The sequence below is a fragment of the Patiria miniata genome, unplaced genomic scaffold (genome assembly GCF_015706575.1).
Source record: "Patiria miniata isolate m_02_andy unplaced genomic scaffold, ASM1570657v1 HiC_scaffold_20, whole genome shotgun sequence".
Classification (NCBI taxonomy): Eukaryota; Metazoa; Echinodermata; class Asteroidea; order Valvatida; family Asterinidae; genus Patiria; species Patiria miniata.
In genome coordinates, this window is record NW_024037059.1 from 5,682,438 (window position 1) to 5,699,471 (window position 17,034).

Here is a 17,034-nt window from a genome sequence, read left to right on the forward strand (position 1 = left end):
TGCGTGTAGGATACTCAAGGCTACCCGTAGCTTGTCCAAGGTCTGGCTGTCGGTCTGAAGGGAAGATGCGGCAATGAAAGAATGTGAGGTGAGGACAAACTATTCCTTCATCTCCTTATCCATCTCGCCTGACCACAACTCAGGACGGCCTGCTGAGTAACGGACCAATTGCATCACAGCATCCAAAGCCGGGGATAGTCTAAGAAAGGAGAAGAGTGCGCGAGAGATTTTTTAAGACATACGTCAGAATTTACAGTTCGGAATGCATTAATCTTGAGCACTTTTGATGAAATATAAACGGAGGGAATTTCTCAATAAATCATGCTGACACGCGACCGGTCGTCCCGCGACTCGATCGGCGGATCGTGCGTAGGTCACTTGGCGGCTGGACTAACTCTGTGCTGCTCCAGAGAGAGAGAGAGAGAGAGACGCATTCTTTTTATGTGCTGCAATCTCCGGCGGTTTGCACGAATGAAGATGTGTTTATTAAGAGCACTGAATCAAAATAGCCCGCGTATGTTGCTCTTTTCAGCCGGCCAAAAATTCCTGGTTGTTAATTACACGGTTCGAAATCGTCAACTGTAGAATGCCATGCGACTGTACTTGAAGAGCCTCATACAATGCACAACCGACGTTCAGTGGTAATTACATTTTTTGCCCCTGTGCTGATCTACAAAGAAAAACTCATCTCTCGCGGGAGGGATTTGGGGAATATGAATAATTGGCGAAAGAGCAAAGTCCGCTGAAATCGTTCATCCATGGGTGCTTCTGTGCCGTCTTCGAGATGTTGGCTCGTCACGATCGTCTGACCATGAGCAAGGCATGATCTTTTTATTACACCGCCATCTTTGTATATTTTAAAGGTGTTTTTTCCTTCTATTTTTAGGGAGCAAAATCCGATTAGGTTGTATCTATAGTTCTGTATCCTGAAGATGCCTTTGGAAAAGACGTTTGTTTGCAAATGGTGAGGCGCAAACATCCGGCAAACGAATCATTTACCCTAAAATATGAAATAAAATAATTTCAATTTCAAAAAGGCCTCACCGAAATGTGACATTTAGAATCATTTGTGACAGCTTAAAGTTGTTGCAAGAGGATATAAGCGGGAGAGATTTTAATCAATCAATTTAATTAACTACATGTATTTGATTTCTGCAATTTTTTTTCTCAAGTGGAATTATAAAGTTTTGTTGGCCTTAACATATTTTGGTACAAAATCGGTATTCAAATCCTTCGTGCCAATGTAGTGATAGAGTTAGACTAATGTCAAGTGGGACCGGAGGCTACAAGGCTCGTATTTTGGCGTTCAATGAACCGATCATCATCCACGATTACTGCTTCAGCTTGTTTACATGTCACATGCTTCAGGCAAAACAGCAAGACAAGTCGAAGTCACACGCACAAACTTATCCTACCGATATCTTTTTTTGTTTGACGGCGCGTGTGAGAAGAGGATCTTCACCGCAAGGGGGCGCACTGTCAATTATTTGGAGCAGACTTGTTTTCCCATAAGATAATAGCTAGCCCTATGTGATATTGTTTTAATAACATTGGATTATAAAGCTTTCATAATTCATAACCATTGTTATTTCAAAGAATGAGTTGACTTGGTAAATCCACAGTCTTCATCTGTAGTCCCTTCTTTCTTTTTCAGAGCAACATCACATAATCAAGACAAAATTTCAAAGCTTATTAAATTAAGCAAAAGCCAAAATAGTTTCCAACCCCGTTTTGCATATGGATACTGTCCCTTACCATATCTTAACCGTCCCTGAGTTCAAATCACCCATTTCACCCTGGAGTCTTGTCCGTTTGATTGGCAGTCTAGATTCAATGAAAAACGCCTTGAAAGCCTGCAAATCGCCCGGCCCTGGGTACTTGTGTGTCCCTGGCGAGAAAACTCCAACAAAAGTCAACCAGATGAACTCCCGTAGAGGTTTACAAGTTCCCCGCCTTATTATACATTCTCTGATTATTACAATCATAACAAGCAACCCCAAAACAACAAACTCCGGAAACAAATTTTCAACTGATTCAGAATTATGAAAGAAATAAACAAAGATAGAGAGGATTGGTGTTTTTTTTTGAGTGACTTCCGGAAACCCATGTCAACAGCAGTGACCTCCTTGAACGGAATAATAATAACAATGCTGTAATAGACATAAAAGCGCATGTGACCAAATCAAACTGTATTCCTTCGGGTCCACCACGGACTGAGAAACCTTTGGCCCAAAGCAATCGCCACTTGGGAGATATCATACGTCAATCATCGAAAAACAGAGAATAAATTATCCCCGTTAATTGTGACTTCCGACCTAGCCTTGAAATCATAACCGGGAACAAAATCTGGTCAACTTCTATGCATCTGGACCTAATGTTACTTATAATAAGATTTGAAGGTTTGTATGAGACGTTTTACGGTTGCGCCAATGTAACAAAATAATTTCTAGTTTGGAGGTTCTGAAACTGAAGAACCGGGAAACTCATTGTTCCCAAATTGCTCATAGCATGGAGGTAGAATTCTACCTCCATGCTCAGTCATAGTAACAAGTTTTTATTTGGAGTTTTTGTATGGTTTGCTGAGTTTGAGTCTGGTGTTATGGTTGCTTATTGTCAGTAGAAGTGCTCGGGGAAAAAATATTAAAAGTACTATGGGAAGAATGGATAAAGCCTGCACATGCGAAGACAAGAGGCAATGACAGAGGGAATAATGATATTATTATGTCCTCATTTATGTTGTGATCTTGTTAGCCAAATAATATTGTGGAGATACTGTTCATATGGATTGCGGAAAGGAGCTGAATACTGGACCAAAAGTTAATTATAAAACCATAGTATAAAGGGATGCAACCACAAAACTCGGGAAGATACTGAACAAAGTTTCCAAAAAACACAACACCCCAAAACAATAATCAACCATTGCTAGTACAACCCAGGGCGGATCCAGGAATTTTCGCTGGGGGGGGGGGGGGGGGGGGGGGGTCATCAGCAATAATTCTGAAATGTGGACAGGTTTTATTTCTCCGGACACTTGGCATCCGAAAATCAATAGGTGGTGGGGGGGGGGGGGTGTTGACACCCAAAACATCCCTTCTGCATCCGCGCCTGCAATTCCCAAGATGCCAGAAATAAAAGATCAACATGTGATTCGCCGTCCACAAGGCTACCAATACTGTACTATTAAATGACCTTGCGGTTATACAAGCGCAAATGACCCGCTGCCACTTTTCTGTCACTCCATCCTACCCTTCAAACTGGCCCTCCAGTCACCCGGAAAAAAAACCACGGCCCCAATTAATCCGCTTGTTTACTGTGTGTATTTATAGTTACAGTCCGTCTATATTTAGCTTTATGTTTTCTATTTTTAGTTTAGCAAACAAAAAGGTGTGTTCGTTTATTTTGTGTGTATAATTAGCACAGAGCTTTTTTAACGTTTTTATAGGAATGCGTGAAGTGAACCAGTCGCCTACATGCAAGGGTATAGACTGGTTCCCCCCCAAAAAAAGAGAAGAATCGATGATGGAGGGCCAGAAAAACTGACGGTACTCACTGTACTTTTTTCAGCGTTCTTTCCTCACTTTAGCATTGTCTCCCCCGAGTATGGTTGATCAAGGATTTTGAGGTACTTTTGGCATCTTTATTACTTAACACCTCATGCAGGACTTAAACACAAATGCTATGATGAGAAAAAGCAGACCTTTTTTGCGGGGGGGGGGGGGGGTATTTTGATAGTAATGGTATTATGATTGTGAAACATGATCATACGTATTTATGTTCTTGTCTTTGCTGGTGTTTATGAGGGCTCAACTTTACTGATTATTAATTTTAAAAAGGAGGGAAAAAAGAAAATCATTTGAACGGAATATACAGTGTAGTTTATAATCGCATTCATCAATATTTACTGTCAATGCAATGCTGTTTTCTACAAAACATCAGTCCGCCCGGTGAGGGACTCGAACCCGCGACCCTCAGATTAAAAGTCTGATGCTCTACCGACTGAGCTAACCGGGCTCGCCATAAGATGGGTAATAAGGTGTTCATATTCCAGTGGGTATATTACACAACACCACACCATCATCTGCGCGCGTGTTACTACCACTGCCAGCTGAGCCCGTCTTTTGTTCAAGGCACGAAGTACATGTACATGTACCGTGAGCTTCGTGTACATGTACATGTACACGTACATGTCCACGAAGCTGCACCACACCATGAGCATGATGACAATGGTTACCTTGGTAACCTGTCCCTGTGTTCTTCCCGACCTCGATAGTCCCAATTTCCCACATGTTTCCACATGTTGCGGATACATGGCGGGCTGACGTTTCAAAACTGTTGGGTGCGGGGACATCCGGGATTTATTATTAATTTTTTTTTACAGTTTTATCTAGTTCCCAGACCTGTATTCTTGAAACTCAGTGATTCTTGACTCTGGAGTGCTGAATGGTAACACAGTGATGTTTTCATAGGATGACGTCACTCCGCCCCGATCTATAAACAATTGACTTATTAATTGGGGGGGGGGGGGGGGTAAGCAAAGTAAAGTATTCATTCATACCATGACTAGGATATAAGAATAGTATTTTTTTTCTGGGGGGGGGGTGTTCGAAGGGGTGTCTAACTGTCTATCCCAGGCTTTAAGCGTTGCTTGTCTTCTCAACAACTTAAACGTCTCTTCCAGGGAGGAAAATGGGCTAGCAAAGTTCCCCCTCCCCCCCCATCCCCAATTACCGTCCTATTTCTTCAGTTTTAATCATCATCCCCATGCTAGTCTCAGGATCAGACATTGACGTGTATACAGAGCAAGGGGATATTCCATAGACTACACAAACCCAGACGTCGAGCGAGATTTATGATCTTGACGCTGATTCTTTCATTTTCCCCGGCAATGGCTTTTTGTTTGAGTCTCTAACTTCCCGGTCTATTTTGGAGTTTCACCTCGAAAAATATATATATATTTTTCCTAGCAATAAAAAGTTATTTACGTTTGAATGAAACATTAAACAAAAAACATCGACATAACTTATTGAATATTATTTCTTTTAAAAATTAATTCAATTATTGGCTGCCAGACAATTATCGTAATTAAGGAGAAAACAAAATTCTTTTTAAGAGTATTTTAAATAGTTGTCGGAGCCAGTTGGTGGCGCTATTCATATTTAACGGTTACCTCGTCCTGCTCGCACTGTACCTGCACACCACTGATCTCTATTATCGTGACGGGGGCCTAAAAAGGTTGATTATCCTATTTTCCCGACTATGCGATGGCTTTTTGGGATTTTTTTTTAGTAACAAAACAAATGCCTTGTGAATTCGATAGTTTAGGAACCAATTTCAATTCGGAAATTCCTAAAGTTTTGCTGTGCGGCCCACATGCAATACATTATTTAGTAGACGGCCTATTGGTGGCGCTATTCACATTTAACGGTCATCACCGGAACCACACCAGTCAGGTGTTCGGTCCTTCTCCTGCACACCTGTCTGCAAAGGCTTGCATTACTTATCCGTATAATCGCCGGTATCTCGTGACCGGGGGCCTGAAAAGCTCTCTACTGTCATGACTGTGTGGTTTGTGTATATAGCAAGTCAGAAATTGAACTGAAAACTGATTTTTCTTTCCTAATCGTGGCTCGGGCTTAATTCAGAGTAAGGCCAGTGACTGATGAGCTGATGAGTTGTCCTTCAGATCACAAAAAACAAACTTGACACTTTAAGTTAAATCTAAAACTTTGATTTATCAATCCAGTCTGCGTATTGTAATGGCAGTGCTTATGAAATGGAGCTCCCTTGGTGTGTTGATGCTGATGGTTGTCCTTCTGTCATGCTTTACAGGGTCATCTTCAGGTAGGCAACATTTCCCCAGCAATATTTACTTCTTGAACTAGTACTACGAAGGAGCCCAGTTGTAGGCAAAACTAAAATATAGTGAAACAAACAGCCTTTTAATGTTAGTGTAATATGTCAATGCTCTCAAGTTGTAACATGGGTCTGAAATTATTCATGGTTGTAGCCTACTGTAGCCCTATATTTATGACATTATTTTATGATTCAATGTGAGCACTAACGTTGAGCTCAAAATGTAATTGATATCCCCCCCCCCCCAAAAAAAAGGACAAATGTATTTAAGTTTCAATTTTCGTGCAGCGTACTTTCAAAGTGGACAGTGTATAAGTCTAATAACCAAATATTTCCTTTCGATATAGATGCACATGACGTTAAAACAGATGCTGATGGCAAAGCATTCCTTCTGGACGAGCAGGATGATTTCACGTGGGACGACTTGTCCAGTGACAGCGCCAAGAACAACACTGGCGTTAGTTCCACCGCAGTAGGTTTCATTGGAGCGGCCGTGGCAGTCTTGTTCTTTGGCTCCAACCTGGTCCCCATCAAAAAGGCAGACACCGGGGACGGTAAGCATCCAATTTCTGTCAAATTGTACGTCATACTTGGTTGGATTGCTAATAATAATTGACTAGCTCAGATTTGGCCATAAGCCCTGACTGCCTTTGATCTCAGAATGCTTGTGACTGTGGCTTTGTTTCAGTTGCACCAATAGTATCCGAACATTCCCTGAGCGTTGGCCAGTGGTGTTCGGCAAAGCGGAACCGCTTTGGGCAACTAAGCCATTGTCAAAATGGCGGTGTCCAGTGAATCCGTGTGGCTAGCAGCCTACAAGATTCTTCAAGAATTAATGTCGAGTGAGTGTGAAGTTTAGCCAGTAATATATTTGGGATCATTGGGGACCATTTGGAGGGATTCTCAAGGATTATCCCACAGCTGTAAAACATTAGTAACCCCTACTGAAGTATAACATTTAGGCCTGTACAATGTAGTTGCATCGGCCATTTTGAAAACATTAGCGAATGTCTCTAAAAGTCGTTCGCCTTATGTTTGTTGGCGCACAATCTTTTTGCACTCGCTCTTCTTGCATTCGCTGGAGTAGAACGCAAGTCATGTTTTGGCCAAACTGCCGTGGTCACGTGACCAAAAGTTGTGATATAATTGGTCAAAATACACTGTTTGATTGACTGAGAGTCAATCAAGAGAGAGCATTTCCCCAGGAATTATGGGGCCTGGGGATGGGGGGTTGGGGGGGGGGGGGGCGCTGGAAACAGTCTGACATTCGCACTTGGTGTTGTTCTTTCTAGCTTGAATGTATTCAAGGTTTGCGTCTGTTAATTGTTATGGGTTTGATATCATTGCTTATTATGTACAGGGATGTTTTACCAGTGGATAGACGGCATAGCAATATGGCAGGTGGGATTGATTGTCAACCTGGTGCGTGGCTCTCCCCCATTCTATCCCCTGGCTATGCTGGGAGGCTTCCTATGGACCACAGGTAAGAGCAGGGCCCAATCAATGCAGCTGCGAAGCAGATAAATATTGGTAAACATAAAGGCCGGATCGTACTGGCGGTTTTGTGGTGTCACATCAAGTTTTTCATGCTGCAAACTTGCAACAATTGAACACATTTGAATTCCGATAACAAAAAGGCATGGACCAGTTATTAGAAATTTATAGTAGAGGACATTGTTTGATTGGTAAGCTGTTTTTGATAACAGTGTTGTCTATGCTTAGTTTAGCACCTCTGTAATATTGTCCTCAGATCCACTGCTATTTGCCAAGGTTTATGTGGTCTGTGTATAACAGTTGAGGGCGCTATAAGGTCTATTCTTATGGGCACTCTATTCTTGAGTGCCATTGTCGATGAGTGGCCTATACCCGAGAACTTTCCTTCAGATGAAATTTTGTGGACCATCAGTTCTTGGAACCATTCTGTACCAACCCAAAGAGGTAGCTTTGCATAAGGCAATGCAGATAGTCTTCCTGGTAATCTGCTGTCCCCACCACGCAACGCTTCAAATCCTGATGTTATATTATAAGAGCTGTTTTCTGAGTAATGTTGTGGGGCTTGTGAGAAAAAGTCACAAGCTTTCCGGGGTGAAACCTAGGACTTCTGATTACTAGTAGCGCAGACGTCTTGACCACCATGCTGTCCAAAATCGGCTGATAAATTTAAAATTTATTTAGCTTTTCTCATTCTGTTTCTTACATCTTTAACTCTCTTCGTGTCGTTGTTCAGGCAATGTGACGGTGGTTCCAATCATCAAGACTATAGGACTCAGCTTAGGTATTCTCATCTGGGGCTCGTTGAATCTCCTCACGGGATGGGCCAGTGGACAGTAAGTTCTTTTCTTCTCTTCTTATTTCTGGACTCGTAAGGGAGTTTGAGAAGTAATGCTCTGTGTCCTCCACACGGAGTTAAAATATAGCACAGCAGCGAAGCCACTACGCATGACTCCACAGAGGATGCTCGCTCTTTCTAAGAATACACTGCACGCTCATTTGTCAAGTCATATTAGCATAAGGCCAGTTGATACTTCACGTTGATACCGTACTGTGAATGTGAGCAAAATTTCCCAGCGAATTTACCTGGAGTTGAAATATATTCAATTTTTTTTTTTTAGCAAATTCGCAATGCAATTAAAGCCTGATTTTGCATTTGCATCTGCGCTGAATATGAACCGGGCCAATTGTCCAAATTATCTATAATCAAATCATGCAATTAAAAAAAATGGCTTCTCAGCTTTAGCCCGTTTTTTTTTACAGTAACCCCCCTTCCAAAAAATTGTTTGAATGACTACGATTCCTGTATGGTCTGCAGTTTCTACACAGAGTTGCACAATTATTTCCGTTTCTTCAAAGTTTTCTGCGAGTTGTTTTTTAATGAAATATTATATCTCATTCCATTAATACTTGTTATGTTCGGGTCCTTCTTAGTTTTGGACTCTTTGGCATCAACAAAGATAAGCTACACAATCCGGCATTCAACTACATAGGAGTGTCACTTGCAATGCTAAGGTGAGCTTTGGAAGAACATTTTGGTCAAAAATCAGCTTGTTTTTTTTTTCTCAAGTTAAACTTGTGCAAGTTTAACTTTATTGGCAACTTATAAATACCTAAAAGACAGTTAACCCATTCATATTGGTCAAGAGCCCGTCATGTGGGTGGTTTTGAACCATTGATAAAACACCGGCTGGTTTAAACACTTCATTCCCTGCACTGCTGCATTCTGCGCCACATCACGTAGTACTTGCCGAGTGTGCCAGTCTCCATAAAAGGACACTCGCAAGGCACGTGCCTGAGACATGGCCAGAGAGGTGTTTCACCAAAGAGGTAAAATGGTTTACAGAATCGTGACTTGTTTTGATTTTTTGAACAAAAGGTGTTTATGAATGGGAATAAACACCTGCTCGGCCAATAGTAAACGAGTCGCCTTCGACGCGGGCCATTATTCGTGTCAAGGCAGGCTGCAAGACGGTTTTAAACGTACTATTTTGACATTTCAAGTTTCTTTTCTACAGTGCTTTTCTATATTTTTTTTTTTTCAAGTTACAAAGAAGTGTTACGTTCAATGTTACATGAAACCTTAACTACTTGAGTTTCATTTTTGTCGTAGTGCTGTGTTATTTCTTCTGGTGAAGCCGGAAGTAAGCAAGGCAGCGCCCTCGCTTGACGATGAGCAAACCAATCTTGTCGATGACGTGAGTGAAAATTCCTTTCACAATCCCAAACTTTTTCTTGTTTTGTGTGTTCCTTTCGTACATTCTGATATGTTCAGGATAGTCGTACTGCTTTTCATAAGGCCCACTGTCCTGACCGAGCCAGTAGATGAATCGAGAGAAACATACGTTGCCCATGACGATTCACAACACTTACAAACAACACCTCTACTGGCTGATACCAGACAGAAGGTATTTTGTTTTTGGGCCATCTGGTTGCCATGGTTACATTCCTCTTTCCTGGCCAACTCACTTTGCGAATCATTTCACGATCGGCACCTCAGGCTTCGCAAATATCCCATTTCAATTGTTACATTTTAGAAAAAAATTCATTGTTTAAATCTCTTCATTGCATCAACAACATTTTGTATACCTTCAGTATAACATCGTTTGAATCACGCAAAAAAATCTACAATTTCAAAAGTCCATCATTGATGCAATCATACCTAGTGTACTTATTTTTACAGGGAACATGGAAACACACACAAACAAATAAAGATAATGGAACAAGTAACAAGTAAATTAACAAAACGAAGATAACCAACAAGTAAGCCGACAAAGAAACTAACATAACAGTTGCCTCTCCCATTGCCTCATGCCAACAACAACAACAACAACAATGACAACAACAACAACCAACAACAACAGCAACAAAGTATTCAAAGGTAGAGTATATAATTTGTCATTTTTGCATTTTTTTGTTTGAAGCAACAAAAGCGCTCAAAATCTAAAGAAAGGTGCTTTACAACTAACCTGGTGAAATTTTAGCTCAGTGAATGCCGTATATTCCGAGTAAACAATATTCTAGGATCTCGATTTCAATTCAAATGTTCCCCGGACACATTCTCAATCAGCCAATTGCAGCTACATGATGTCACACGCTGAACTGACGAATAATAGCAACCGCGCGCGTATGCGTCTTATCAATGCTTGCGTGCACCCATTCACGGCTAAATTAAACATGAACTACTAACGCAAATTTCCAAAAAATGCATCACTTGACGTATCTTTGGAAATGACCTTCCTTTATTGTTTTCATTAAATTGACAGCATGCCAGAGAGACTAATTTCATAGGGAGTTACTTTTTGGATAGCTGCGAATGATATACTCAATCTTTTAAAATGCTTGAAAATAACTTACATAATTATACTCGGACACGATTATTTTGGTAATGCAGCCAAATTTGTGGGCTCAAAATCCACTTCCCCTTGCCTTTCACTACCCCCCTCCCCTTTCAAACCCAACCCCCTCTCTGGTACCATCCATTTGTGATGCGATCAAGCTAAATGAGTCATTTGTCGACCCTGGTCAATTTTTCTTTTTTTTACAGATTTGAAAAGAGCACAATCTCAGCATTACTGCTGTGAAAACCACATGCTGATACCATCTTTAGTTAAAAAATTATGGAAGTCGGAACACCAAGAGATGTGATGAAGTGATGTGATGAAGTGGCCCTATTTTGGCCTGAATCTCCAAATGAAAGTTCCCGACAAATGACTTATTTAGCTTGATCACATCACATTTGTTCTGACCTTTCATGTGTTTTGTCATATAATCTGTTTTAAAGCAGTCTGACAGTTCCAATGCTGTATATACCCCCATCGAACGGCCGAAAGATTCCTCCTGGGTAGATAAGCTCTCGCCGCTTCAGAAGAGAGTCGTGTAAGTGTTTGAAATGTACTCACATTGTTTATTTGATGTGTAACTGCTTTCAATGTTTTGTTTTTCAATTTTGTTACATTGAGTTGTTCCATTCGAAGATCAGAGATACTCCATTTTCACTTTACCTAATTTTTGTTCAGTCAAAAGTAATCTGTCTTTTTCTGGGTTGCGTTTCCCCCTCATTGCTTTGAAGTAGTACAGAAGTGCAGAGCATGAATTTTTTGGGGGAAAACAAAAATTGAAACTGTTGACAATACGAATTGACCATAAGCTTGTTTGGTCTAAATTTACACATAGAGGTGTGGTCATGGCTATTTTTGCTGGATGTCTGTATGGCTTCAACTTTGTACCGTGTATCTGGGTTCAGGATAACGTAGACGGTGCCAGCCAAAATGGTAGGTGGAATTTCATTCTCATCCAAACCTATATTTAAAGATATAGTCCATCATTTGTAAATTGTGCATTTTGTTCGTTTGAAGCAACAAAAGTGTTCAAAATCTAATGAAGGATACTGAACAACTAACCTGATGAAGTTTCAGCTCAGCTTCAGCTGTATATTCCGAGAAAAACAGCATTCTAGGATCTCAATTTCAAATCAAAAGTTGCTGAATCATGTTTTGAATTGTTTTGAATTGCAGCTATACGCGATGTCGCGCACTGATCCGACAAATTATAGCAACCGCGCGCGCCTGTGCGTCGTGCCAATGCTTGCGTGCGCTGCGCCAAATAACAAAACAAAGTACTAATTTAAATTTTCCTACGGTGCGTTGATTACTTCAAAATGACAGCTTCCCAGAAAGATTAATTTCACAGGGAGTTTAGTTCACTTCCTATCTTTTAACCAAGTATGTTTTGTAATAATAATACGCCAGTTACTTTTTCGGATGGCTGCAAATGATGGACTATAGCTTTAACTCCACGTTTATGACGTTTGTTCTAACATACCAAGGACCTCGTCATTGACACCATTAACTGACACTCGGTGGTCCCCGAGTTTTCTTGGTTACTCGTGCGCCGTTAGTAGCACCTAATTTTGGTTTTCGCAAAGTGACAACCCACGAGTCGTATTCCCAAAAACTACACTCACAGTGAATTCTGCATCCTGACCAATCACTGCATTTGTGGTATCATGACATTTTGGAGCTGGCCTTGACATAGGTTGTAAACTTAAATTTCATATGTTGATATAACTTTGCATGATCCCATATTTTTTTGGCCTTGTGTAAATATTTCCTGTCTCACGATATTCCACTGTTTTGGTTCTGTTTTACGCTAGTACCGACCTTCTATGTAACTAGGCCAAGCCCTGAGAAATATAGCTCAATTAACCATAATCCACACCATAAATCCACACCCCAGACGCACGTTAATTTGTTCCGTTGTCATAGGTTTCTCCTTTAACTAATCCTGCAATATTAAACCATTTTGCCCCTTTTTGTCTTTTCAGGATTGGATTACGTCTTTGCTCATTTCTGCGGCATCTGCCTGACGTCGTCCGTGTACTTCATGCTGTACTGTATCTACATGCGCAACCGGCCTCAGATCGGTGTGGGTGTAGTCATTCCCAGCGTGGTCTCGGGCGTCATGTGGGGCATCGCGCAGTCTGGCTGGTTCATTGCCAACTTCAACCTGTCCGAAAGCGTTAGCTTCCCCATCATTACCACGGTAAATCAGGCATATGTGATAGCTAGGCCAGGTTGAATTTCTCAAACATTTCTTCATTTGTACCCATGGTCTATTCACACATTAGTACCCCCTCTACACTTTCAAAGGAAGAGTTTGGGGAGACCATTGGGAGGAACTGTTGAGCGCATTGCCGATGGCGCCTGACGCTCCCGCAAAGAAACTCAATGCGTTGTCCTCTTGTCCTCTGATGTAATTATAAAATGCAACTGCACTCACATGCGGTGTTCCCGAGAAGGGTAGCTGTGAAAAGTTTTTCAGGTTGGCAATCTACAGTAAAGTAAAGTAGAATCTGACATGAGCCAATGTGGCCAATCAGGCTGGCGTTTATCTCCGGTTTCCTTGGCATGAAGCGACTGAGAATATTGCTTTTCCCCCTGAATGGGATGCAAGTCCATCGCAGGTTACTCCTCAGCTAACGCCGGTACCCATTTATACTCCTGGATGGAGAGAGGCAAGTGGGGTGAAGTGGTTTGCCCAAGGACACAATGGCGAGCAGCTGGATTCAAACCCCTGACCCTCTGATCATGAGTCGCGAACCCTAACCAAAAGGCCACACTCCCCCCACTCCCCCGAGCTACAGAACGCTATTAAAGAATCCTTGGTTTCTTTACCATGAATGATAATAATACATTACACTCACTGCTCTCTCTTCCTGAAGGGTCCCGGCATCATAGCATCCCTGTGGGGAGTGCTGCTGTTTGGTGAGATCCGCGGTGTCAGGAATCTCCTTGTCCTGGGGCTTGCCTTCGCCATCACCATCACCGGTGCCGTCTTCACTGCACTTTCCAAATAACATTCGAATAAATAAATCACAAAGGGATACTGACTAGGTGTATGATATACTAATTTTAAAGTTGAACAAAGCTTTATCTTTCTGAGTGATCCTGTTTGCTATTTCTCATGTTTGCAGCATTGTTCCTGCACAGGTTGGGCGTGATCGCTGGCTACATGACATATACGGGTATATGGCTTCTGACTAGTGCCGCTTGAACAAAGACATTGACAAAATTTGGAAACCACCAACATATGGCTGGATAGCTCAGTTGGTAGAGCACCGGAACGGCAATCCGGAGGTCGCAGGTTCAAACCCCACCCCAGTCAATTGCTTTGTTCAAAAATATTATCCAATTATTTGATAGCTTCTGCTTTGTGATGAATTATAAAGATAAAAATACAAGCCAGTTCTTGTTTTACCAAAATGGAAAGTATTTTTGACATTGCAAAACATTCAGAGAGAAATTGGCCGGAGTGCAAATGAATTCAACGGTGTGTGATTTATGTACATGTACATATTCCTTAAGGCCACAAGAAATTGTCTCATTTGAAACTTTTTATGAAAATACCTCTTTTTATATCAAAGTCATATATTAGGCCATGAATTTCTAAGATGTCTGCCAAGAAACTCCTGACGGTAAAACTTTAAAAGTTGTTGAATAATGTTTCATTTAAATAACAAATTATAATTGTTTCAATCTATAAATGATATAAATATATTACATATTTAAAAAAAGACAAATTAAGAGGGCAATTTTCTCAAGACTGTATTATACAATGTAAATGCATAATACTAAACGTCAACAGTATTATAAGTTCCTTCTTGCAGTAGTATTTGTGCACGGGTGCAACTTTGTTATATTTATGACGAATGGGGAATTATGTATTCTAAAATATAGGAAGGGGCAGATCATGTTGGTTCATCATTAAATTGTTTGTAAGTTTCTTAATATCACTTTTGAAAGGATTATCCAGACTTGTACTTGCCACCCAAATATGCACTATACAGTGAAATCTCGATAAGTCAAAGGCTGATAACTCAAAACAACTGTTAAGTCAAACAAAGAATCCATTGCCTTCAGTAGTATAACAATGATATACAAACTCTTCCTAAGTCAAATTTTGAACTTGTTCCTTTGAGGTTTGACTTATCGAGATTTCACTGTACTGAAAGTCTGTAACCAAAGTATTTGCTTACGGTGCTTATTCAGTAAAGGTTGTTTTGCCCAAAATGACTCAACAAGACAAAGGACGAGCCTTCGGGAAAGCTGTTCCAAGAGTGCAAATAGTTCTATTCAGTAAGCCAGTTCAGTAATTTCAACTACACTGCGCACAATGATCTGGGTCTCAGGTCATTCTGTATAATCAAATGCTCATCAAAGGCGCATGAGCGTGCAAGGAGACGGTCGCATGACGCTCGCGTGTTAATTACGAGCAGAATGTGCCTTCGTGTAGCATCGCATAACATCGCGTCAGCCATTTTATCCCAAATGACCTTTGACCTGGACTACTTCATCGAGACACTGAACTGACTTATTGCCAACTATTCACTGGAAGTCGTCTCATGCATCAGTGTACACAATGGGCAGGACTTAGTCCATTCATTGACATTACGGGGTAATCCTATACAACAGCACTGCCCGACTCACAAATGACAGTCAGTCAGTGAGTCGATCAGTCTGTCAGTCAGTCAGACACTAGACTGTCCCTCTGGGACCAGCAAACACACAGACATGCACAAACAAACAAACACACATCACAAAACAAAAACAATTTCTTCAGAAGCGGGTATATCATACAAAAATATTCATAAAATGTACATTTTGTACTTCGAAAGGCTGATTATAAATATTCTTCCAAATTGACATTTCTATATTCTTTGTGGTGGTTTTCCTCAGAAAAAAATTGTCTATTTTTGTAAATTCATGAACTACCTTAAAATTGACTGCCAGTACTATTTTAATTGATTTTTTTTTTTCAGTGTGACTTTTTATTTCATAACCTTCAAATATTTCTGGCTATTGATATAATTGTAATTGTGTTGATATTTTAATTAACTTTGTTGGAAGGAATTATTTGTAAATAATTCAGTTGATGTGTTATTTGACATTTATAAATCATGTATTTTGATTATTTTATGCGATTATAATTCTAGCAATGGACATTTCTTTAATTTGGAGGATTGTCTTTCATTCAATGAGCTCTCAAGTAAAATAATAAATAATTGTATTCGTTTAGTCTTAAACGGGGAAACTACAAAAAATGTAGCTCTAAATTCAGCTTTATTTCTACCCACACAAAAGACATATGCCTTGAAACAATTTGTTTTCTTTTGGAAAACTTTTCAGGATATAAAAAAGAATGTAAATGTCTTTCTGTCTTCCTGCATAATATATTTTATGTAACATTTGTCATGTGATGCAAGTACTGAATAAAAATGTGTTAACATTTTACATTACACTGTTGATTCTATATTTTGAGTGTAATTTATTCATTTTGAATGATAGTGATTTGGAAGCATGATGAAAGCACTGTTTGCCTTTAGGACAATACTTTGTACCCCCCCCCCCCCGCCCCTCCACCCGAAGGCCCCCTCATAACCCCCCTCGCAATTGAGATTTCAGAGAAGAAATAAAAAAGAGTGTTATATGTTTGGAATCTCATGAAACCTGGGAAGGTCCCTCCTGCTACATGGTAAAATGAACCCCCCCCCCCCAAACTGGGCTATTGTCACGCCCCTGAATGCTACTACCCCTCCCCCACACACTTTCCCCGCCCACTATCCATAAACAGGGCCACACCAACCTCGTATCTCCATTCCGCTTTGTTGAACGCCACAAAACAGGGAACGAGGCTGGCACAATGTGACCTATTGAGTTGACCTCAAGTTCGACATGTGTGTGTGTGATTTTGCAATGCGCCGATCGCGCGACGTTGATGTGGACATACGGTTCTACAAAACGAACACAAAAAATCGTTGTTTACCAAAAGGAGACTAAACTCCGTCAAAATTAAGAGTCATGGGAAAACCTAAGAAGGGCAGGAACACGAGAGGAGCCGACACTGATTCGTAAGTTGAGAATTTTGACCACATTTGTCTGTTATTTCCAGAAGGCTATTGTGATTGTGAAGCGCTTCCTGATGATGAAAGGCTAGGCGAAATCCTCATGTTGTTGACTAAGCCTAGGCCGGGGGTTCGAACTGTGTCTATTGCACAATCACAGGTCAATAATGCATCAATGCCATCTTGCATGTCATGTCATTATTTCGGTAATACAATGGCAATATTTTTAGGACCCTGTTCCTAACAGATTATGAAATCCTGTAACTATGATTGAGTTGAATACTAAA

General features: G+C 40.7%; 2 protein-coding genes and 1 non-coding gene across 9 annotated transcripts in view; 2 read left to right on the top strand and 1 right to left on the bottom strand.

The window, feature by feature from the left end:
• The first annotated feature begins 52 nt into the window (after window positions 1-52).
• LOC119728621 (transmembrane protein 144-like) lies at window positions 53-16,141 on the top strand. 7 transcript variants are annotated; one of them, XM_038200926.1, is made up of 11 exons: window positions 53-88; window positions 5,744-5,842; window positions 6,190-6,407; window positions 7,214-7,336; window positions 8,081-8,180; window positions 8,779-8,859; window positions 9,620-9,752; window positions 11,129-11,223; window positions 11,521-11,618; window positions 12,671-12,888; window positions 13,568-16,141. In XM_038200926.1, exons 2-11 carry the CDS (start codon window positions 5,757-5,759, stop codon window positions 13,700-13,702), a joined length of 1,287 nt encoding a protein of 428 aa, XP_038056854.1. In that variant the 5' UTR covers window positions 53-88; window positions 5,744-5,756; the 3' UTR covers window positions 13,703-16,141. The 7 variants fall into 7 exon arrangements, with proteins under 7 accessions (XP_038056854.1, XP_038056853.1, XP_038056855.1 ...); XM_038200925.1 differs by lacking the exon at window positions 53-88 and adding an exon at window positions 5,155-5,232; XM_038200927.1 differs by lacking the exon at window positions 53-88 and having other exon boundaries at window positions 5,259-5,842; window positions 11,132-11,223.
• Window positions 3,939-4,011, bottom strand: Trnak-uuu. Its single transcript has one exon. It is a non-coding gene; the product is annotated as a tRNA-Lys (tRNA).
• A 412-nt stretch (window positions 16,142-16,553) lies between the features above and the next one.
• LOC119728622 (eukaryotic translation initiation factor 5B-like) overlaps window positions 16,554-17,034 on the top strand; it is a 30,847-nt gene continuing 30,366 nt past the window's right edge. Inside the window, exon 1 of the mRNA XM_038200933.1 lies at window positions 16,554-16,753. Coding sequence (XP_038056861.1) covers window positions 16,704-16,753 — 50 coding nt within the window. The 5' untranslated portion in view covers window positions 16,554-16,703. The remainder of the gene's footprint in view (window positions 16,754-17,034) is intronic.